Source organism: Saccopteryx leptura, chromosome 3, assembly GCF_036850995.1.
Source record: "Saccopteryx leptura isolate mSacLep1 chromosome 3, mSacLep1_pri_phased_curated, whole genome shotgun sequence".
Lineage (NCBI taxonomy): Eukaryota > Metazoa > Chordata > Mammalia > Chiroptera > Emballonuridae > Saccopteryx > Saccopteryx leptura.
The window spans coordinates 63,149,790-63,172,198 of record NC_089505.1 but is presented as its reverse complement, the minus strand read 5'-3'; the positions used below and the strand labels follow the sequence as shown (position 1 = coordinate 63,172,198).

Here is a 22,409-nt window from a genome sequence, read left to right as displayed (position 1 = left end):
GGGGTATCTGAGGTAGGGCGGGAGGCGTTCTCCTTGGGGTGGACGGCTGGACAGACCGGTTTGGAATGAGGGGGTGAGGGGAAAGCCAGCCCCCAACGCCTGTGGCTCTGCAGGACTGGCACAGAAAGCCGTGCTCCCGGTTCCTGGTGTGGGCGAGGGCAGGGAGAGGCCTGGACCTGTCACCAGAGGCCCTGGGCAAAGTCCTGGCCCATTCTCCATGTGTGGGTGCTGGGCCCTTTTCCTACTGGATGAAACCCCTGTCCTCATGGAGCCACAGGCACCCAGATGTGTCCAGGCTGCCTACATAGGCAACACTGGCGCCTGTCCCCAAACCCCAGCACACAGATGACACTGAGGCAAAGTGAAGGGAATTAAATAACGTTTATTTCATTAGAGAACAAAACAGCAGCATCACAGCTTGAGCCCTTACCCCACCCTGTCCCCTTGCCCCCAACGCTTCCACCTAATGCCGATAATGGGGGCTTCGGGATCTGGACCTTGAGCGCCTGCAAAGAAAACGGGAGGGGCCCCTTGAGGGCTAGGCAGGACGCGGGAGCCCTGTGCATGTGTACACGTGTATACAAACGCAGTAACACACGTGGGGACCACTGGGGCTTTCAGGGGTGAGGAAAATCAGCTGCAGAGGGAGAAAGGTTTCCAAGGGAGAGGGCAGCCCCTAGAACTGGAGGGTGCAGGGTGCGTATGGATGAATCTGGCCTGGACCTCCCGCCACGAGATGACTCATTTGCCAGGGAGGTGTTCTGGCTTACCTTCGGGAAGAGCTGTATTCTCGACCTGGAAAGAAAGGAGGAGGTGAGGACAAAGCAAATGCCCAGGACCCAAGCGGGCTCCAGGACTGGACTTCTGGTGTCACCTTTGGTTGAAGTTACACTGGTACATCCACTGCCAGGACTGCAACCTGTGCCAACCGCCCACGCCACCATGCTAGGAATGAGCATTTCTTTCAATTCCTGCAATTCCCTTGTGACTGTGTGTGTGTGTGTGTGTGTGTGTGTGTGTGTGTGTGTGTGTGCGCGCGCGCGCGCGCGCGCACACATCTTGATAGTTTCACTATATGGGCCCTGGCCAAGTAGCTCCGTTGGTTAGAGAGTCGTCCCAATATGCCAAGGGTGCAGGTTCAATCCTTAGGGCACATACAAGAAACAACCAACAAATGCATAAATAAGTGGAATAACGAATTGATGTTTCTTTCTTTCTCTAAAAATAAATTTAAAAAGAATAAGTATATGGAAAACATAAGAATGTACCATGGTTTTTTGTAACCAGTTTTTAATTTTTTTTTTTTTACAGAGAGAGAGTCAGAGAGAGGGATAGACAGGGACAGACAGACAGGAACGGAGAGATAAGCATCAATCAGTTTTTCGTTGTGCATTGCGACACCTTAGTTGTTCACTGATTGCTTTCTCATATGTGCCTTGACCGCGGGCCTTCAGCAGACCGAGTAACCCCTTGCTCGAGCCAGCGACCTTGGGTCCAAGCTGGTGGGCTTTTGCTCAAACCAGGTGAGCCCGCGCTCAAGCTGGCGACCTTGGGGTCTCGAACCTGGGTCCTCGGCATCTGACGCTCTATCCACTGCGCCACCGCCTAGTCAGGCCAGTTTTTAAATTAAAAAAAAATTTTTTTTCTCATTTTAGTGAGAGGAGAAGCAGAGAGACAGACTCCCACATGTGCCCCACCTGGCAAGCCGACTAGGGGGCGATGCTCTGCCCATTTGGGGCGTTGCTCCATTGCTCAGCAACAGAGCCATTTTTTTAGTGTCTGAGGCAGAGGCCAGGGAGTCCTCCTCAGTGCCCAAGGCCAACTCGCTTAAACCAATCGAGCCATTGGCTTCGGGAGAGGAAGAGAGAGAACGGGGAGGGGAGGGGAGGGGAGGGGGAGGGGGAGGGAAGGGGAAGGGGAAGGGGAAGGGGTAGAGAAGCAGATAGTAGCTTCTCCTGTGTGCCCTGACCAGGAATCCACATGCCAGGCCAATGCTCTACCACTGAGCAACTGGTCAGGGCTGAAACCAGTTTTGTTTTGTTTTTTTTTTACAGGGACAGAGAGAGTCAGAGAGAGGAATAGATAAGGACAGAGAGATGAGAAGCATCAATCATCAGTTTTTCATTGTGACACCTTAGTTGTTCATTGATTGTGTTCTCATATGTGCCTTGACCATGGGCCTTCAGCAGACCAAGTAACCCCTTGCTTGAGCCAGCAACCTTGGGTCCAAGCTGGTGAGCTTTTTGCTCAAGCCAGATGAGCCCGTGCTCAAGCTGGTGACCTCGGAGTCTTGAACCTGTGTCCTCTGCGTCCCAGTCCAATGTTCTATCCACTGCCTAGTCAGGCTGTAACCAGTTTTGACATTGGTTCTCTTTTCTTAATGCCCCAGAGCCTCCAGCCCAGTGCCCACAGGACACTCACTGTAGCGGGGCGAGGGCGAACGGCTCTGCCTGCTGTACTGACGCTCCCATTCTTCTCTCTCCTTCTCTCGGCGTTCCCGCTCCCTGCAGAGGGAAGGGGAGGCAGCACAGGGAGGGGTGAGTATGCAGTCCAGAACTCTGAATTCCAGGGCTGCTGGGTCACCTGCTCAAGGCAGGTGCTTCTGACATCCTAGTCCCAGCGCAAAAGCAAACTATCCCCACTTAGAAATATGGATGGAACGCCGAGGGGATGCTGGCTGGGCAGAGCCAGGACCCGAACCCAGTTAGCCTTGCTGTGAGCGGCTTGCTGAACCAACAGAAAGGAGGGCTGCATAGTTCAATCATTTCCTGTCTCACTCAGGGCACAGTCGCAGAGCACAAGGACTTACGTGCTAAGTGCTTAATTGGTTTTTGACAGAATGACTGGGATTTGCAATCCTAAAGTGATATATACTGGGTGCCTTCTCCTGGCTGAGGTGAGACAACTATTCCATTCCCATTTAGTAGCTGAGATTCAGACAGAAGAAAGGCCCACAGATGCTGAGTAGCCACACAGAATCTGAACACAGGTCTGCCTGATGGCTCTGAGTCCCTGGGCACTCTGCCCCGGCTCCTCCTGATGGCAGCACACAGCACCCTCGGAAACCCAACACACAAACAGGCGTGTAATAAATAACGGCCCTGACGACAACTAATAGTAGCAGTGTTAGGCATCAGACCCTCCTACATGCCAGGCACTGCACTGGGAGCCTTACATACAGCACAACCCCGCCAAGGCAGGGGGCATTATTTTGTCTGTCTCAGAGAGGAAAGAGTCCCAGGTCAGAGGGATCAAGTTGCTTGTTCAAGGACCAACAAGAAGTACGAGATAGAATGCAAAAAAAGTATTAGGCAACACAGCCCTGCCACTGACTGACTCCTCTCCTTGCCAACATGGACCATTTCGGCCTCCACGTGTCCCTGGAGGCTGAAGACTTATGGGCGCTAATCCCTGAACCAGCCTGTGAAGTCGAGGTGGACACCAAGAGAGCTAGTGCCTATCCCAGGACCACACAAAAAACACAGCAAGGACTCAGCTCTGCAGTGAAAGAAGAAAAGCAGAGGGAGAGAAGCCCCGTCTCCCAGTGCCGGGATAGACTAGCCATGGGGCTGGCTGGAATTCAGCCCCTCCACAAACGGCACCACTGAGGCGTTCTGGGGGCTGCACACACAGCAGCGGGCGGGCAGCCAGACCTGGCGTCTCAGTGCAGACAGCAGCAATAAGGGAGCACACAAAACAGACGGCACCCCAGGCAGGGGTTAGTGCTATGAAGCAAACAAGAGCAGGGCTGGAGGATGAGCTTTCTGGGGTGCTGGTCCAGACAGGATGGTCAGGGAGGAAACCAGGTGGGGATCTGGGGAAGAGCTTGCTGTGCCAAGAGAAGAGCAAAGGGAATGGGAGCTGGAGGCTAACAGCATCAGAGCAGGGTCTCAGTGGCTGGAGTGAGCTGGGGATGGAGGGAACGAAGGAAACAGGCTCCCCCAAAGCAGGTGCTGTGGCCCTGATCCAGGAAGCAAGACGGTCTTACTTCATACGGATCTTGCGGGCCATGGCGCGCAGCTCGTCTTCCCGCTCCTGAGGAAGAGGCGGCAGTGAGGGCTGGCCCCGCAGACTCCCCACCCCCACCCCCAGCCCCAGCCCTCACCCGGCCCTTACCTGACGCTCATGCTCCTGCTGGATCATCTTCTCCTGAGCAGCCTTCTTGTCCGCTTTGACTGTGGGGGGAAGGCACACGGCAACTGAGGGGTGCCCTCAAGAGCCCGCCAAACTCCGAGGGCCGGCCAAGGCCCTTTGCGTGGTAACAGGAGAAACGCACACACTCATTCCCCCCGGAGTGCCCTGCCCCTCAAGGCCAGGCTGGAAGGTGGGGGAGCGAGAAGACTTGGGGGACATACACTGCCTGTTCAGTGCCTTTTGCATCCTCAGCTTCAGCTTTTCCTGTGGCGTCAGCTTGGGCTGGGGAAGGGGGAGAAGAGGCAGGAGAGGGGGTGGGTGTCCCGGAGTTCCCATAACCCACCTCATCCAAGAGCCTGGGACTCTGGGGGACTTATGGGGAAGGGCAGGTTGTGGACACCTGCCATGAAGGTCTGGAAGACCAGGACAGACGGAGTCCCGCTGGACAGTGAGGAGAGGGATACACTGATCTCATGGGGCAGAGCCCTTACAGACCCCCTCAATCCCCAGGGTTGGATCTCCCAGCCCACCCGGGCCCCCCTGCAGGCCCACCGGGCCCAGCATTCGGGCACTGCTGCTGGCGGGAGTTAGACGGGCGAGTTCCAAATTCTTACTGACTTTGGCAGCTCCTGTCTCTTTACCAGCGGCAGGGTCAGTCCTGGGAGGAAGAAAGAACACCGGCCACCTCTGACATCACACAACCTCAGCACTGCCCACAAACCAGAGTCAAGGCCGTGACTCCCTATGACCCATCATCCAAGGCAAGGCCCCGACTCCTCAGCCTCACCCTCACCCTCCCAGGTCAGGGCTGTGTTCCCCTCAGACCTCCTGGGGTAGGAGCAAGTTCCCATCAAAAAGAGACTAGTGAAGTTCATCCTGACCTGAGGCTGACAAGCCTCTTCCCCCAGCCCTGCACCTGCTCACTTTTTCAGCTTCTCGCCCACAGCGGGGGACGACGCCGGCCTGGTCAGCTTCTCCCTTGGGGGTGATGGCGAATGACTCTGGCTGCGGCTTTGGCTGTGGCTGCAGCTGCGGCTTCGGCTCTGGCTCTGGCTGGGGCTGCGGCTTCGAGTCAGGCTGCGACTGCGAGATGGGCTGAGGGACCAACTGCTGCGGCTGCGGCTGCTGCTGTGGTGCCTGGGGCCCCGGCCGCCACGCCTGTACCAGTCCCCAGAGCGGGAGCGGCTCCTGGGGGCATGGCAGAGGGTCATGAGGCTCTAAGGACCCATTCACAGCCCCCCCCAGCTCCAAATCTACAGTCCTGCAAAGCCCTGTGGCTGATCCAAGTGTGACTCCAGCTCCTTTGCCTCAGAAATCCCAGCTGTTCTCTGACCTTGCTCAGTATGAACAGAGACCACCCTTTGGACATAACCCCCCTAAAACGCATCAGACACCCATTCATCTACCTCCCTGGGTGACCTCTGACAGGGTGGGACCTGGCTGGTCAGCTCCCCCATTACACACTGTACCCAGCTCAGGATATCCCTGAGCCACATCCTCCCCTTGCCAAGATCAGGGTCTCACACCAGTGGGGACCACCCCCTCGCTTCACCCCCCACCAGGTGCAGCGCACACTGCCAAATCCAGTCTGGGGAGGAGTACCCTTGTCCTCTCTCTGCTTGGGACCCTGGCCTGGGGCACAAGGGGGAGTCTGCGGGGACAGCCCTCACTGCCATCTCTTCCTCAGGAAGTGCCCCCTGTAGGTAGGGTTCTACTCCTCAGGTAGGGTTCACACGCAGGCTGGCATTGGACATGTAACTAGCCCTCCCCACCTCTAGCCCTTTTCCTGTTGCCGCTCTGGGTCATCCTTCTGGGAGTGACCTGGAAGTCAGATCTAGGCCCTACACTGTTCTATTGGGGCTTTCCTGGGTTTTTACACAATTAAAATTTGTTGGCAACACTGAAAAAATAAGAGCCTCCCTTAAAAAACCCAGACTCTCCACTTTTCTTGGGAAACCAGAGGAATAAGCAACACACAGTGAGCAGTCAATAAGCCCACTGGATGGGACATGTGCTCCCTAGTTTACTAGGGCCCACCTGGTCCCTCTATTTTGTCTGCCAGATCCCATAGGTAGTTTATGTTGAGAGGCACACAGCAATGATACAAGTGAGGTTACTAATGACAATAGCCATTCCCAAATGCTAGGCTAAAGTGTAAACACTAGCAAGTACACGATTTACCTTGTCACACTTTCACATGACAAAGGGATAATCTCTCTAATTCACACACAAAGGAACAAGGCCCTGAAAGTTCACTAGCAGGGCCAGAATTTATACACAGGCAATTGCTCCCAGGTCCATGTTCTCACCCACCAGGCCAAGCGACCTTCCCACAGCTGCCTGAGCTCCCCGGGGAAGGAACGGGAAGGCTGTTCCAGTCTCTAGGGGCTTTATCTGCGCAAGGGGTCGGGAACCTTTTTGGCTGAGCCATGAACGCCACATATTTTAAAAGGTAATTCCATGAGAGCCATACAACGACCCGTGTATGTTATGCATTATCCAATAAAAATTTGGTGTTGTCCCGGAGGACAGCTATGATTGGCTCCAGAAACCCGCAACCATGAACATGAGTGGTAGGAAATGAATGGACTGTAATACATGAGAATGTTTTATATTTTTAACATTTTTTTTTATTAAAGATTTGTCTGCGAGCCAGATGCAGCCATCAAAAGAGCCACATCTGGCTCACGAGCCATAGGTTCCCAACCCCTGTCCTACGCCATCTGCAGCACTCACCTCAAACGCTGCTTCGCCCGCAAAGGGCTGCCTCGATTCTTCTGCCCCTTCCCACAGGGTCCCCTAGTTCTAAAGTCCTGGTGCCTCTGCAAACCACCGGACACCTTGGAGTGTCCACATACCTCTCCACCTCTGGGCCTGGGAAGCCTTCTGTCCCCACTGAGTCTCCGAGCATGGTGGCGGTGTTCCACCCATAGCACCATACCTGGAGCTCCCTCAAAATGGGCCTACCTTTCCTACGAACCCAGTGCTTCCCGGTCTCACTGACCTCGGGCCCAGGCTACCAACAGGTTTCTCACCCCCACATGCACTCCAGGCCACACGTACCTGCTTCTGCGCCGGGGCCCATACCCACCACGTCGGGCTGGTGAGCGGGAGTAGCGGTGTCCATCTCGGGAGCCCCCACCGGAATGCCGCCGACCACGGCTGCGGGACCGTGAATAGCGCCGGGAGCGGGACCGAGAGCGAGACCAGGATCGGGAGCGGGAGCGGGCATGGCGGCCTGAGCGATAGTAGCTCCCACCGTGGCGGGAGCGGGAGCTGGAGCGAGAGCTGGAGCGGGAGCTGGAGGTCCTCGAAGCAGAAGAGGAGGAGGAGGAGGAGGAGGGGCGGCGGCTGCAGGTGGGGCAGAGGGCCGATCAGTATCAGTCTGGGCCCCAGTCGCCCCCTGCCCCAGGTCCCCCCATGGTGTCCAGGGGTGTAGGGCAGGCGCGTGAGCGTTACCGACCGGGCGTTGGCATTACGTCCCGGTGCGGGGCCGCCAGGCTGGGGGGGTGCAGGAGGCTTCCCTGGGGTGGCCCCTGATGCAGCTGCCGCCGCAGCTGCTGCAGCTGCCTCCTCATCACTGCCCCCAAAACTGGTGATGAACGTGATCTTCTCCTCATGGCCCGGAGTCGGGGAGCGGGAGCGGGAGCGGGACTCAGAGCTGGATTCTGAGGGTGACCTACAGAGCAGGGAGGGTGCTCAGTCACCAGGTCCCTGAGCCTGTCCAACAGCTAAGGTCACATACTGCAGGGTAACAGAAGTGAGAGCAGCATGGCACCTGACACCCAGCTCCCATGAATAGAGCCTAAAGGCTGTCGAAAGATTTTATTCATGACCAGGTAGCCTTTCCAAAGAACCAAAAAAGAGAGTGACAGTGAACTGTACTGACTTTATGTGGCTATGATAAAGGAAGAAACAGCCTGACCAGGCAGTGGTGCAATGGACAGTGTCGGACAGGGACTCAGAGGACCCAGGTTCAAAACCCCAAGGTTGCCGGCTTGAGTGTGGGATCAAAGACATAACCCCATGGTCGCTGGCTTGAGCTCAAGGTCGCTGGCTTGAACAAGGGTCACTGGCTCTGCTGTGGCCCCCAGGTCAAGGTACATATGAGAAAGCAATCAATGAAAACTAAGGTGCTGCAATGAAGAATTGATACTTCTCATCTCTCTCCCTTCCTGTCTGTCCCTATCTGTCCTTCTCTCTAACACACACACACACGAAGAAAAAGATCTACACGAATTTCCCAGTATACATGTCAGTAGAGGAGGCAAGTCTTAAGATATTAAATGTAGTGAAATGCCTTTTTTGTAAAAGGTACTGTTAGCCCTCATAGGTCTCATGTACTGAGCCAGACATCTCACCAAAATGTGTATGTGCCTCACCTCACATCTCCTCCCAAGAGCCCCTGAAACAGGGCTCTCCCAACCCACTCTCAAGAGGGAAATAGGTTAGACATGTCTGTTCCCTCTCAAATCCCCTCCCCAATCCCTGTCACATCCAGCAGAGACATGTGCACGGCCAGTCCACCTGTGCTTATTAATTCTCACTGCTTATTTCTGGGAGTTCAGATTAGTGACTTCTGATTTATAAATTATGCCTTTCTACCATCTTTGAACATTAAAAAAAAAATTGATTTTTAGAGGGGGGAAGAGAAGCATCAATTTGTTGTTCCACTTAATTTAGGCATTTATTGGTTGACTCTTTTTTTTTTTTCTTATTTTAACAGAGACAGAGAGAAGAACAGATAAGGACAAACAGGAAGGGAGAGACGAGAATCATCAATTCTTCTTTGCAGCACCTTACATATTCATTGATTGCTTTCTCATATGTGCCTTGACCAGGGGGCTACAGCAGACTGAGTGACCACTTGTTCAAGCCAGCGACCCTGGGTTCAAGCTGGTGAGCTGAGCTCAAACCAAGTGACCCCACGCTCAAGCTGGCGACCTCAGGGTTTCGAATCTGGGTCCTCCACATCCCAGTCCGATGCTCTATCCACTGCGCCACTGCCTGGTCAAGTGGGACCCTGGTTTTTTTTAACACAACACTCCATTATGTTTAAACCGGAAGACTAAAGACAGTTCATATATAAAGAAAAAAAATGGGAAAGCAGGCTAACGTCAGAAAACAAACAAAAATGATTCAGACCCATAGCTGATGTCAGATGCTAAGAGCCCTAGAACATATTACCAAATCTGTGAGCTCAGGGTACCCTACAGGTGCACCTACAGGGCACCCGCCCCCACCTGTCATCACCCCTGCCTCTCCATTAGGGGTTTGCTGGCTGCTGTTCCCTGGGACCCGGGGAACTCACCGTTTATAGGGGTCGTAAGTGGGGCTGTCTCGGCGAGCATAGCTATGAAGAGAAGAAGGGGGGGAAGACAGGAGGAGGGTTGGGATCTGAGCTGGCATGGAATTGGGCCCAGCCCCTGAACCTGGGCAACAAAGGCCAGACTACTGGGCATGATGAGGAAGGGCCCTGCCCTGATTCCTTCACCTATCCTGCCCTAGATCTATCCAAAGCCTGAACCTTGACCCCATTCCCTAAACAATGTTCCAGCCCCATCCTGACCCCAAGCAACAAGAGCTTCAGTCTCAGTCCTGCTCGGCTTCAAGACCCCAGACTGGAAGTGTCCTTCCTCCACTCCACAACCCGAGTTCTGCTAAGTGGGCCCTGCCTTACCAATGATGATAAAACTAGAACTACGAACATGTCTCAGATGCCACTTGCCCAGGGTCACACATCTCATAAGTGAAAGCTGAAATTCCAACTTAGGCCATGTGGCCCTGAGCCTACCTCCATGGTGATGACAATGACAATAAGCATCAGTGTGACTCTTTAATGAACATTATCCAGACCATACAACAAACCCTGAAGCTACATGGGGTGTTTACTCCTCATAGCAACTCTCAATAACACTCCTTGAATATAGGACACGTGGCAAAAAAAAGGTACTGGCTTGCCCGGGGCACCAGGCCTAAGATGCTGCGGCAAGAGGACTCCCCACTCACACCAGCCTGCCTCACCCAAACCCACTCAAGACCTCAATGTGAGTACTGGCACAGCCCCTGTCCTGGGAGGTGACAGTGCCCTTTTTCCAAAGGAAGAAACTAAAGGCTGGAAAAGGAAATCACTTGCCCAAACTCTAACAGAGAGGAAGCAACTAAGCAGCCCCATGCGCCTTGCCTCTTCCAGCCACCCCCGGGGGGGCCCCCACACTGAGTCCCAACATCCATCCTGGCAGGGCCCCCAAGTCCAGCAGAGTGAGAATGGCTGGCAGGGCAGGGCATCCACATGTCCCTCAGGCCACTCCTACCTCTAAACCTTCCCCATTCACCGCCCCACTAGGATTCTCTGCAAGCTACAAGCGTGCCCCCAGAGTCTCCCTGAGCTCCACCTCTCCCCCAGAGCCTGAAAGGACTGCCACTGGCAGGCTGGGGGGCACAAGGAAGAACCCAACCGACCTGGGTGGGCTGATCTTTCGGCCCCTCAGGCGCTTTTCCCGGAACTCCCTCCGCTGGCGACGGGAGCGGCGGCCCTGGAGTAGGGTAGGTACCAGGCTGGTAAGGGGTGCCCTCCCTGAGATACACTCATGTGCCCTACCCAGGCCCAGACCTCACCGAGTACATGGCCTTCTCCTCCTCAAGGGCCTTGGCATGTTTGATGGCCTCCGCCTCCTCCTTGTCTTTCCGGAGCATCCTGCAGAGAGAGACAACTGTCACAAAGAGTAGGCAGGCCACAAGCAGAGTCATTGCAGGAGGCGAGGTACCCCACGTCATCCGGGACTTCTCATGCATTCTGCACTATTACCGAGCACTTACTACATACCAGGTATTACCTTAGGTATTGGGGATTCAGTATTAAAAAAGAAAAAGAGCCTGACCAGGTGGTGGTGCAGTGGATAGAGCATCGGACTGGGATGCAGAGGACCCAGGTTCGAGACCCCGAGGTCGCCAGCTTGAGCGCGGGCTCATCTGGTTTGAGCAAAAGCCCACCAGCTTGAATCCAAGGTCGCTGGCTCCAGCAAGGGGTTACTCAGTCTGCTGAAGGCCCGCGGTCAAGGCACATATGAGAAAGCAATCAATGAACTAAGTTGTTGCAACGCGCAATGAAAAACTAATGATTGATGCTTCTCATCTCTCTCCGTTCCTGTCTGTCTGTCCCTGTCTATCCCTCTCTCTGACTCATTCTCTGTCTCTGTAAAAAATAAAAATAAATTAAAAAAAAAAAAAAAAGAAAAAGAAAAATCCTCATCCTCACGAGCTTATGTTCTGGGGAAAAGGCAGCCAATGGCCACAGTAATGAATCATGTGATAGGCTAGATGGCAAAAACCTATATGGGAAAATAAACCATGAAAGGGGGAAAGGAATTACCAGAACAGGTAGATGCTATAACAGCTTTCTTTCTTTTCTTTCTTTTTTTTTTTTTACAGAGACAGAGAGTGAGTCAGACAGAGGGATAGACAGGGACAGACAGACAGGAACGGAGAGAGATGAGAAGCATCAATCAGTAGTTTTTCATTGCACATTGCAACACCTTAGTTGTTCATTGATTGCCCTCTCATATGTGCCTTGACCGCGGGCCTTCAGCAGACCGAGTAGCCCCTTGCTGGAGCCAGCGACCTTGGGTTCAAGCTAGTGGGCTTTTGCTCAAACCAGATGAGCCCGTGCTCAAGCTGGTGAACTCAGGGTCTCGAACCTGGGTCCTCCGCTTCCCAGTCCAACGCTCTATTCACTGTGCCACTGCCTGGTCAGGCAGCTTTCTTTCTTTTTAAAGAAATTTACTTATTGATTTTAGAGAGGAATGAAGAGAGAAAAACATCAATTTGTTGTTCCACTTATTTACACATTCATTGGTTGATTCCTGCATGTGCCCTAAAACCAGGGATTGAACTCACAACCTTGGTGTATTAGGACAATGCTCTAAGCAGCTAAGCCACCCGGCCAGGACTGCTGCAACAGCTTTCAACAGGAAGGTCAGTGTCTGATAAGGCAGTGACACAGTAGATAGAGCATCGGACTGGAATGTGAAGAACCCAGGTTCGAGACCCTGAGGTCACCAGCTTGAGCGCAGGCTCATCTGGTTTGAGCAAGGCTCACCAGCTTGGACCCAAGGACACTGGCTCAAGCAAGGGGTCACTTGCTCTGCTATAGCCTCCCGGTCAAGGCACATATGAGAAATCAATCAATGAACTACTAAGGAGCCGCAACAAAGAATTAATGTTTCCCATCTCTCTCCGTTCCTATCTATCTGTCCCTATCTGTCCCTCTCTCTCTCTGTCTCTGCCACAAAAAACAACAACAAAAACACCCAGGTCATCGGCTTGAGTGCGGCTTATTTGGCTTGAGCAAGGGGTCACCGGCTCGAGCACAAAGGTTGATGGGCTTAAAGCCCAAGGTCTCTGACTTGAGCCCAAGGTCACTGTCTTGAGCAATGAGTGACTGGCTCTGCTATAGCCCCCCGGTCAAGGAACATAAGAAAGCAATCAAAAAAAAAAAAAGAAAGCAACCAGTGAACAACTAAGGTGCTGCAACGAAGAACTGATGCTTCTCATCTCTCTCGCCTCCTGTCTGTCCCTCTCTGTTTCTGTCCCTCTCACTTAAAAAAGAAAAAGGGAGGTCAGAGATGCCACAGAGAAAGTGAGAACAAGGAGAAATCTGGGGAGTAAGCTGTACAGATACCAACTGAGTTAACAGCACAAATGGCCTGGAGGAATAGGAACCAGAGGCTAGGAAGGGATGAAGTGTGCAAGTAGAAGGGCAAAGGACCAGGCAAGTGAGACTTTGTAGCCGTGGTAAGGACACTGGTTGCTCCTGAGTGAGGTGGGAGCCATGGAGGGTTCTGGGCAGGTGCTGTGTTCACACTGAGGATTATTCAGATTCTGACTTACTGCCCTGGTTAGTTGGGAGCCTTCTATGTGATCTGCATGGGGTGTGGCACAGGGCAGGGGCTCAAGCAGCCAAGGTTCATGAGGGGATGATCTAATGAACAAAGCCACCCCACTAGAGGGTGCTGTCTACCAGGTCTAGAAACCCTGGGAGGGAGCTTCACTGGGCCAGATCATCACAGGTCGTGTAGAGTTGGGTTTGGCCTTAATTCCTGTCCAGGTAAAGCCAGGTTACAAGGACCCAGCCCATAAGCTCAGAAACCTGAGTGCATCAAGAAGCCCTTGGTGCAGGGCCAGTACACAAAGTGCTTAGGAATGGGGTGGCTATGAGTACTGGGGTAATGACAGAAATACCACGTCCAAAATGGGAAGAGGTGTCAGCCAGCAGGTCTCACCTGACGAAGTCACCATCAGCCATGCCATAGGTCGTGGCCTGTTTGTTGAGATCTGCCACCTGCTCCTGATTCAGTTCATCCACGTCTACCTCCACGTCTGCACCAAGAGAAAGGCTGTCAGGGGCCAAAGCCAAGCCAGAGGACAGGGAAGAGGGGGCAGTGCCCCAGGTGGGGGCGGCAGAGGGTGCCCACCAGACTGGAGGCCTCTGTAGGAAGATTGTGAGTCAGCTCGTCTCGGTGTCCCCAGGCCAGCACAAGGCTTGGCCAGAGGCAAGCACAGTAAATGTTAGGGGTGGGTGGGGTGAGCAGGTAATGTGGTTGACGAGGGCCCAAATAAACAGCAATGGGATAGATGAGTGAGACATATGGAGGGAGAGAGGGAAGACCAAGAGTGACAGGATCGGCAGAGGGTGGATGGAGATGGGTGTGGGTTAGGTGTTTAGGAGCTGGATGTGTGATAGAGGAATGGAAGTGGGATAGACATTTTCCATGTGTACGAATAAGTCACCGGCCAACTGAGAGCTGGGATGAGAAGAGGAGGGAGACGGTAGTTGGATCGATGGGTCCTGTGATCGGGGAACGGCAGGGTAGGGGAGAAGGGATGCTTCTGTAATTGGATGAATGCTCATTTTCCAGGAAAAAGAAAGAAGGGGAGGGAGAGACAGAGGCCAACGCAAGTAGAAAAGAACTGAACCAGAACCTAGGTGGGGACAGTGCCATAAAGTAGTGTCCTAGAAACGAAAAAGGAGACAGACAGGGAAACTGGGAACAGGAGCATGTGAGTGACAGCAAGGACAGCAGGAGGCTGGAGAGCCCTTGAGCAGGGGTGGGAGAGACAGGGCTCGTGAGCACAGGGCACCCACGGAGGGTAAGGGACGAGACACAAAATACGATGCCCAGGGACTGCGGGGAGAGGGAGGGCAGAGAGGGGACCCCACCGATGTCGGGGATGACCTCATCTTCGTCCGAGTTGCTCTCCTCCTCGGCTGGTGACTCCTCCTCCTCTGGCTTCTCTGGCACCTTCTCTACCTCGGCCACCGTGCTGTCCTCATAGGTGTAGCCAATGGAAGCCTTCTTTTCTGCCAGCCTGGGACAGGGGAGCCTGTGAGCCAGGGCCGCCCAAGGGAGAGGACTTCGCACACCGGGCCCCCAGGACATGGGCCTCTGAGCTGATGGATGCACAGCATCCACGCCTCCAGGCCCTCACCCGTGCTTTCCCTCAGCCCGGGGCCCTCTGCCCCACCTCCCACCAGCCTCTTCCTCCAGGCCTAGATGCAATGCGTCATCTTCCAGAAAGTCCTCCCCCAGGCGGAGTCAAGCCGCTGCCCAGCCCACGTTAGGTCATTTACTGTCAGTGACAGGTCAGTCTCGTCCCATCAGGGTATGAGTCTTCCAAGGACAGGGCCCAGAGTTATCGTGGGTAACAATGTGGCCCAGCTGTGCCCAGAACAGAGCAGGGGCCTGAGCACACGTCTGCTGCTGAATATAGTCCACATTCACTGACGCCTTCACAGTACCAGCCTCACCCTCAAACTGGGTCATGGATAGGGTCACAGTCCCATTGTGAAAATGCTTCAGGTGGAGGCAAGCAGCAAGTGTTAGGCTCACCGAGGCGAAAGCCTCGAGCAGAAGGGAAGGCGTCAGCTCCAGGACTACTGTGGAGCAGTGGCTGCAGCGGCCCTGGAGGGGAGGCACCCCAGAGGAGGCAGCAGTGTGCGTGAAGGCAGAGAGAGGCCAAGTATGGCCAGACCAGGGCAGAGAGAGCAGTGACCCTGTCTGGCTGCTGCTCTTCCAAAATGGCCGCTGGGGACCTCCCTGCTCCATGGTAGAATCTGCATGCCCCTGCCATTCCTTAAGGGAGCCCGTCTCCAGAGTGACAGTCAGCTGCGGACTGCCAGCTTACTGCTCGGCAGGCACAGGATAAGCGCTTTCCAAGCTCCATCGGTTGCAGTCCTCACCACTTCAGGCAGAGTGGGCTGTTAGCCCACCTTACAGAGGAGCACCCCAAAGCCTAGAAGAGGGACGTCCTCACAGGCGGGGTGCAAACTCAGGCCTGTCTCCACGGGGCCTGTTCTCCTAACTGCACCTCCCACCTTTCCACAAACTGAAAACATACTGTAGAGGTTTTGCAGCAAACCTTTCTCTCCAGCTGCTGCTTCCCACTTTAAACATTCTAAGTGCCTACCGGGTACCAAACACTGGCCCTGGCTCTGGGGAGACCAAGGTGGACAGGATGGACAAGGCCATGCCCTGGTGGGGCTCACAGTCCCTCTGTGTCCCCCAAACCCTTGGTGCCCAGACCGCCACTCACTTCTTCTTCTCGTCCTCACTGGGTCTCTGGAGGCCTCCGTACAACTCATCAATGTAGATCTGGTATAGGCACTGCTCCTCTGAGACTGTGCAAGGCAAAAAGCAGGTAGGTCAGAGGGGGCTGCAGAGGGGACACTGGGACTTCAGCGTGGGACACAGAAATGCAGTGGAAGATGAGCAGGTACGGCCCTGGCTGGTTGGCTCAGTGGTAGAGCGTCGGCCTGGCGTGTGGGGGACCCGGGTTCGATTCCCGGCCAGGGCACACAGGAGAAGCGCCCATTTGCTTCTCCATCCCCCCCTCCTTCCTCTCTGTCTCTCTCTTCCCCTTCCGCAGCCAAGGTTCCATTGGAGCAAAGATGGCCCGGGCACTGGGGATGGCTCCTTGGCCTCTGCCCCAGGCGCTAGAGTGGCTCTGGTCTCGGCAGAGCGACGCCCCGGAGGGGCAGAGCATCTCCCCCTGGTGGGCAGAGCATCGCCCCTGGTGGGCGTACCGGGTGGATCCCGGTCGGGCACATGCGGGAGTCTGTCTGACTGTCTCTCCCCGTTTCCAGCTTCAGAAAAATACAAAAAAAAAAAAAAAAAAAAGAAAAGATGAGCAGGTACAACTCAAGCCTGGCTGGGAGGAGAATCAATGATTTCCAGAAAACCACAAACTGTGTGTGGCGGGGACGGAGCAATGGCAGGACGGCCCTGGCTATACCACTGACTCACCATGCATCCCTCACAAAGGGACTTCACCACTCTGTGCCTGTTTCCTTTTCTGTAAAACGGGACCCCTGGCAGAGTGAGTGTTTGGTGCTGGGGCACTGCTACTCTATCACTGTTAAGGAGGGCTCTGCTGGACCCTTCACAACTATAAACCTGTCCTGAGTGCTGGATGTCACCTAGATCCCAAGGGCCACTCTACTGTGTCTCTCTCTGTAGTTTACCTTAAATTACGTATGGTTTGGAGCCCTCTGGGCTCTCGCTCACCCACAACACCCACTTCGGGGGGGTTCAGCAATGAACTAAAACCTTCCCTGACTTTACCATGCCTCATTGCTGGACCCTGGGCAAGTCCCCTTCCCTCCCTGGGCCTCAGTTTTTCTATCTGTAAAGCGAGGTGGGTGGGTCAGGTGAGCACAGAGGAGACACAGCCCAGCCTTCCCTGGCTCCAGCAGCCATCTCAGTTCCTGCCTGGAGTGGACAAAGCCTAGAGAAGGCCCTGCTGATCTGTCACACACGCGCTGCCTCCCTCTCCGTGCTCCAGCCACTCAGGCTTTCTGTTCCCCTGGCACCCTGCCTTCCCCCTCAGCAGGTTGCTCTCGCACCCTGAGTCCTGCAGCCTACCTCTTTTCCCCAGGGTGCTCCCAGCCACCTTTCACTGACTCCGCTCAGCCAAGCACCTCAGCACCCACTCTGTCCTAACACCCACTTTAGCTTGTAATCAGCACCTACTTTCATGATTATATGGTTGCTGCTTTCTCCCCCAGTAGACCCTTGATCCTGGAGTAGCCTGACACTCCCAAGTGCAGGGCTTATGGGAATGAATGAATGAATGGTCAGAGAGAACGAAGGGAAACCCTGACTCTATCACCAATAAGCCATGTGACTCTGGGTGAAGGCAAAAACCACAACAGTGTCAATGGTGACTAATTTCCCTAATTCTAAAGCTTTGCTGATTGATAGAATTTGGAAAACCTGATTTTAGAGATACCAAAACATCTATCTTAAAAAAGAAATATGGGAATAGTGAACCCATATGGAAAGCCAACTCTGCCGGGCTCAGGGGTTCGTGTGGCCTGGTTTTGCCCTAACTCCACAGGAAACCCTGGGAAGGGGAGGCTGGCTCAAAGTCCTTCTCAGGAGGGCCAGCCAGAGTTTGGAACTAGCCCTGAGGAGGCAGTAGTAGTTATGGGTGGGGTGAGAAGTGCAGCTCCATGGACATGATGTCCCCCCAAACCCTGAGCCACACTGTCCTTGTGTGTAAAATGGGGCATCACCCCTACCTTGCTGGGTGGTTCTTCTGATGTAATGAGATGAAGAAGACAAAAAAGCCCAAGTTTGCCAGGGTCCAAATCTCCCCAGGTAAGCCCAGAGCGGGGAAGTCTCCCTGAGCCTCCACTTTCTCCTTAGAAGGCAACAGTGATTGCTTACAGACAATACTGAATATATATGAATGCTCGGCAAACTGTTAAGCAGTCTAAATAATTGTTTAAAACAAAGGAGCAATTTCCTCTTTGAAGCCAACACCATGCAGGCAGGAGAAACAGATATACAAGAAAGAAATGTGTAATTGCAATTTTCCCTGATTTTTTAGGAAAAAAGAACCTAGAGTCAGAGGGCCTAGGATGTAGTAGTGACCTCAGCAGAACCATCCAGTTCAGCAGACGTCTCCTGTACCAGTCAAGAGAAGGAGGCCCAAGCAGGACAGAGCTGGGACCAAATCCAAGGCTTTCTTAGTAGAAGGCACTAGGGTGAAACTTTTCTTCCCAAATCTGTCTAGGTCTTCCAGTGTCTAGGGGCCCCTAAACCACCTCCCTGCACCCCAGATCACTCACTGCCAGCAAAGTCGTTCTGCACCAGGCCTCGGTAGCGCTCGTAGTTACATTTCCGCTCGTCTGATTCCTGTTCCGGGGAGCTTTGGCGGAGGTCAAGGTCTTGAGATCAGAGGGAGAGGGCAGATCCCACCCCCAAGCCAGCAGGAGGGGGTGAGGGGCCCAGCTCAAGCAAGGGACTGAGGGGGAGCGCTCCCCAATTGTACACCTCCTTCCTTCCAGGAAGGTGGCAGGCAGGCAAGAGTTTGGGAAAGAAGAGGAACTGCTGGGTCGGACTCCCTGCTGGGAACCCATGGAGACAGCTTACATGGTGGTGAGCAGTGGGGGGGTGTAGTCAGGGATGTGGTCCAGGTGGGCACGGACATCAAAGCGGTCAATCATGTTGTTGGTGTCCCCCTGCCAGGGCATCCTGAAGTGGAAAACAAGAGAGCAAGGAACTTAAGATCCGCACTGCCCAGGACACAAAGTGCCTGCCTGTTCTCTGCCAGCTCAAGCTTGGGAGCCTGGCCCTCAGTCCCCTCTAAGCCCAATGTCATCGCCCTCACCCTTCTCTTCTTAGTCCCTTATGCTACAAACCTGCACGAACAGGGGGCCTGAGTGAGGCCCACAGAAACTGGGGTGCCTTTTCTCAGAACCAAACAAGAGCAGGGAACTTGAACCAGGACCTAGGCACCACTTGCCAAGCCCTAGTCACCTGAAATCTCTCCTCTGACCACGTACTTTCTGCTTTATTTCAGCCTCTGATCCTGGTCCCAGTCCTACCCACTCCCCTCTAAGTCCTCAAACCACCACTGCACCCCAGGGCCTCCGCCCCAACCCGTCAGCTCTCCTTGGCCAGTGTCCATCACCTTCCGATGCAGGTCAAGCCTTGCCTGCCTGAGTCCTTAAAGTTCTGTCCATACCCCAGGTCCCTCATGACCCTCGGTCACAGACATCACCCAGCCCCACAAACTCAATCTTACATGTTAACAGGGCTCTCTGCAGCCAGGGCGACTGCAGAATCCAGGTGTACCTTGCAAGCTCTGCCATGCACCTGCAGGAACTGGGCTGGGTCTTTCTTCTGCAGGGATAGAGAGTATGGAAGTAATCTCCCAGTGAACTCCAAACCTCACCCCCCATATACACAACCAAATACAGCAGCAAGCTCTCCTCTCATGTCAAGCAGGCCATACCTCAGAGGTGAACTAACCTGCAAAGGGGTGACAGCACTAATGGGGACCACCCAATCTCTGGGGAACAAGGGAAGAGTATCCTCTAGAAGTGGTGGCAAGAGGGTCTGAACTCTGGCCCAATCTTCCTCCTGATGCTTCCTCCCACCCCCCAGAGCATTCACAGCCAGGTGCAAGCATTCTGGCCTGGACCAGCCACCAAGACACCAGGACAGACAAGTATATACATGAAAACATGATCAATGTCACCAGTCATCAGGTAAATACTGATCAGAACCACATGACAACATTCCACAGTCACTAAGCTGGCTAAAATGGAAAGGAGAGACAATCACAAGTATTGTCAAGAATGTAGACAAATTATTTTCTTCAAATAGTTAAATAACAACCACGTGGGCCCTGGCCAGTTGGCTCAGTGGTAGAGCGTAGGCCTGGCATGCAGAAGTCCCGGGTTCGATTCCCTGCCAGGGCACACAGGAGAAGTGCCCATCTGCTTCTCCACCCCTCCCCCTCTCCTTCCTCTCTGTCTCTCTCTTCCCCTCCCGCAGCCGAGGCTCCATTGGAGCAAAGATGGCCCAGGCGCTGGGGATGGCTCCTTGGCCTCTGCCCGAGGCGCTAGAGTGGCTCTGGTCTCAACAGAGCGACGCCCCGGAGGGGCAGAGCATCGCCCCCTGGTGGGCGTGCCGGGTGGATCCCAGTTGGGCGCATGCGGGAGTCTGCCTGACTGTCTCTCCCCATTTCCAGCTTCAGAAAAATACACACACAAAAAAAATAACAACCACGTGACACAGTGATTCCCAGGTAGATAACCAAAAGAACCAAAAACAGATACTCAAATACTTGTATACAAATGTTCACAGCAGCACCATTCACAATATCCAGAAGGTAAAACCAATCCAAATGGCCACCAGCAGATGACAGATAAAAATGTAGTTCATGCAGACAATGAAATGCTGTATGGCAACAAAAAGGAACAAAGCACTAATCCACACTACAACATGGGTGAACCCTGAGAACATTATTGCACACTAGGGGAAAGAAGTCAGACACAAAAGGCCATATACTGCACGATCCCATTTATGTGAAGTGTTCAGAAATAGGCAAATCCACAGAGACAGCGAGCAGATTAGTGGCTACCAGGACTGGGAAGTTTGGAAAGAGGAAAAGGGGGGATGACTGACTGCTAATGAGTACAGGATGCCTTTTCAAGGTCAAGAAATTTTCTAAAATTAGATTGTGGTGATGGTTGCACAACCCTGTGAAAAAACTGAAAACCACTGAAATGAGTAAATTGTGTGGTATGTGAGTATCTTCAAAAAGCTGGGTCTTCTTTTTTTTAAGTTATGGAGACGGAGAATGTCCCCGAGTCTAAACCCTCAAGTGTGAGCCCTTGGTCATGTGGGGGTCACAATTCCAGGGAAAAAACTTAGCAGCACTGTAACACTGAGCATCCCACGTGCTGGGCCCTGGCTGTGCTTGGCTGTGTGCCACATCACAGGACCCATGAGAGCCGTGGAAAGGCTGCTGCTGTGCTAGCCACTAAATCGTTGCTGAGCTTTGGCAATATCTCCCCAAGCACCCAGCCCCTACCACCACTCCTGCCCTGCTCCAGCCAGTATCTCCTTTTGCTGGGACCGTGTGGTGGCCTCCTTTAGGACTCCCTACAGCCTCCCCCATCCCCCATAATCCATTCTCCACATGGTGGCGAGGGGGTTCTGCGAAAACCTATTAGTCCCCCTGCTCAGTCTCCTTAAGAGCTCTCGTGTGCTCTTCCCCGCTCTGCTCCAGACAGCCCGGTCCACACCATTCCTTGAACACCTTGAAAACACCGGGCTTGCCACATGCTCCCTCAGGACGCTTGCTCTGCCCTCAACCTGCAATGACTCTGCACATAGACATCTCTTCACCATTAGATCTCCTAGAAGCCTTCCCTATCAAAATACCTCACCCCACAACTCTTCATTTCCTCTTCCTCCTTGATCCCACTGTTTGTTTCAGAGTACCTACAACCACCTGATTTTACACCTCCCCCCACACCTCTGATCACCTGTCTCCCACACTAACACATTACCTCCCCCAGGCAGGGATCTGTGTTGTTTAGTCATACACCCAGGGGTTAGAACAGGCCTGGTCCACAGCAGGTGCTCAGGAGCACTCCTCACTGACAGATAAGGAAACTGAGCTGCTCTAGGGAAAACCATCAGCACCAAGTTTCCTCACTGCCTCCATCTCCCACCCCAGTCCCAGCCAGTAGATGAGCAGGTGTACCTGCCACTGCAAGGACCTGAGGCCAAAACTGGTATCAGGGCACTATCTACCCTGCATCCACTGGGTGCCAGGCACTGGGCCGTTACTGTCCTCATTTCACACCTGAAGAAGCCGGGGGGGGGGGGGTTCTGCCCAAGGCCGCAGGTGCCAGTGGAAGCTGCGCTGCTAAAATTCAACTCTTCACTCACCTGCCCCGCATCCGCCTCCTTCAGTTCCTCCTCTCAGGCCACTCAGCTTCTCAGCCCTGTGACAGTCCCTAGCCAAGTCTGAGACCAAGACCTTCTCACTCCTCAGGCTGCTCTAGGCCAAAGGCCCAGCTACCCCAGCCAAGACTAATGGGACATTGTTTGAAGGATGGTCCAGGAAAGTCACTGGCAGTGCAGGCACCACAGAAAAAAAGAAAGAAGCATTGGGCTGGGAGTTAAAACCCGAGTCCAAGGCCCAGCTCTGTTGGGACATTCTGGAAAAGTCAACGAACCATACCAAAAGCCAGGTATTGAACCAAGTGTTTTATGTACATTTTCTCACTCAAACGTCTCAATCGTGGAAGAAAGGTGCTTCTCTAGTCCCCATATTCCGGATGAGGAAACTGAGGCTCAGAGGGACAACTTCCACTTGCTTGAGATCACGACAATAATAAGCAGAACTAGGTTTTGAGCCCAAATGGGACTGACATAAATTTACCACCTTAAGCACTTTGAAGTGCATAT

The 22,409-nt window shown here is 53.7% G+C and overlaps 1 protein-coding gene across 4 annotated transcripts in view; it reads right to left on the bottom strand.

Moving 5' to 3' along the window:
* Positions 1 to 366: 366 nt before the first annotated feature.
* The window catches only part of CLASRP (CLK4 associating serine/arginine rich protein), a 30,180-nt gene continuing 8,137 nt past the window's right edge, over positions 367 to 22,409 (bottom strand). Inside the window, exons 3-21 of one of the 4 annotated variants that reach the window (XM_066373695.1) lie at positions 19,225 to 19,322; positions 18,570 to 18,671; positions 18,266 to 18,345; positions 15,727 to 15,811; positions 14,354 to 14,502; positions 13,416 to 13,512; positions 10,753 to 10,831; positions 10,597 to 10,670; positions 9,446 to 9,487; positions 7,598 to 7,813; positions 7,198 to 7,485; positions 5,059 to 5,322; positions 4,753 to 4,792; positions 4,356 to 4,416; positions 4,117 to 4,175; positions 3,989 to 4,035; positions 2,422 to 2,504; positions 771 to 795; positions 367 to 506 (exon numbers count right to left, since the gene is read on the bottom strand). In XM_066373695.1, coding sequence (XP_066229792.1) covers positions 464 to 506; positions 771 to 795; positions 2,422 to 2,504; positions 3,989 to 4,035; positions 4,117 to 4,175; positions 4,356 to 4,416; positions 4,753 to 4,792; positions 5,059 to 5,322; positions 7,198 to 7,485; positions 7,598 to 7,813; positions 9,446 to 9,487; positions 10,597 to 10,670; positions 10,753 to 10,831; positions 13,416 to 13,512; positions 14,354 to 14,502; positions 15,727 to 15,811; positions 18,266 to 18,345; positions 18,570 to 18,671; positions 19,225 to 19,322 — 1,932 coding nt within the window. In that variant the 3' untranslated portion in view covers positions 367 to 463. Of the gene's footprint in view, positions 507 to 770; positions 796 to 2,421; positions 2,505 to 3,988; positions 4,036 to 4,116; positions 4,176 to 4,355; positions 4,417 to 4,748; positions 4,793 to 5,058; positions 5,323 to 7,197; positions 7,486 to 7,593; positions 7,814 to 9,445; positions 9,488 to 10,596; positions 10,671 to 10,752; positions 10,832 to 13,415; positions 13,513 to 14,353; positions 14,503 to 15,726; positions 15,812 to 18,265; positions 18,346 to 18,569; positions 18,672 to 19,224; positions 19,323 to 22,409 lie in introns of those variants that run through there. The other 3 variants (XR_010750079.1, XM_066373696.1, XM_066373697.1) reach the window with 3 other exon arrangements.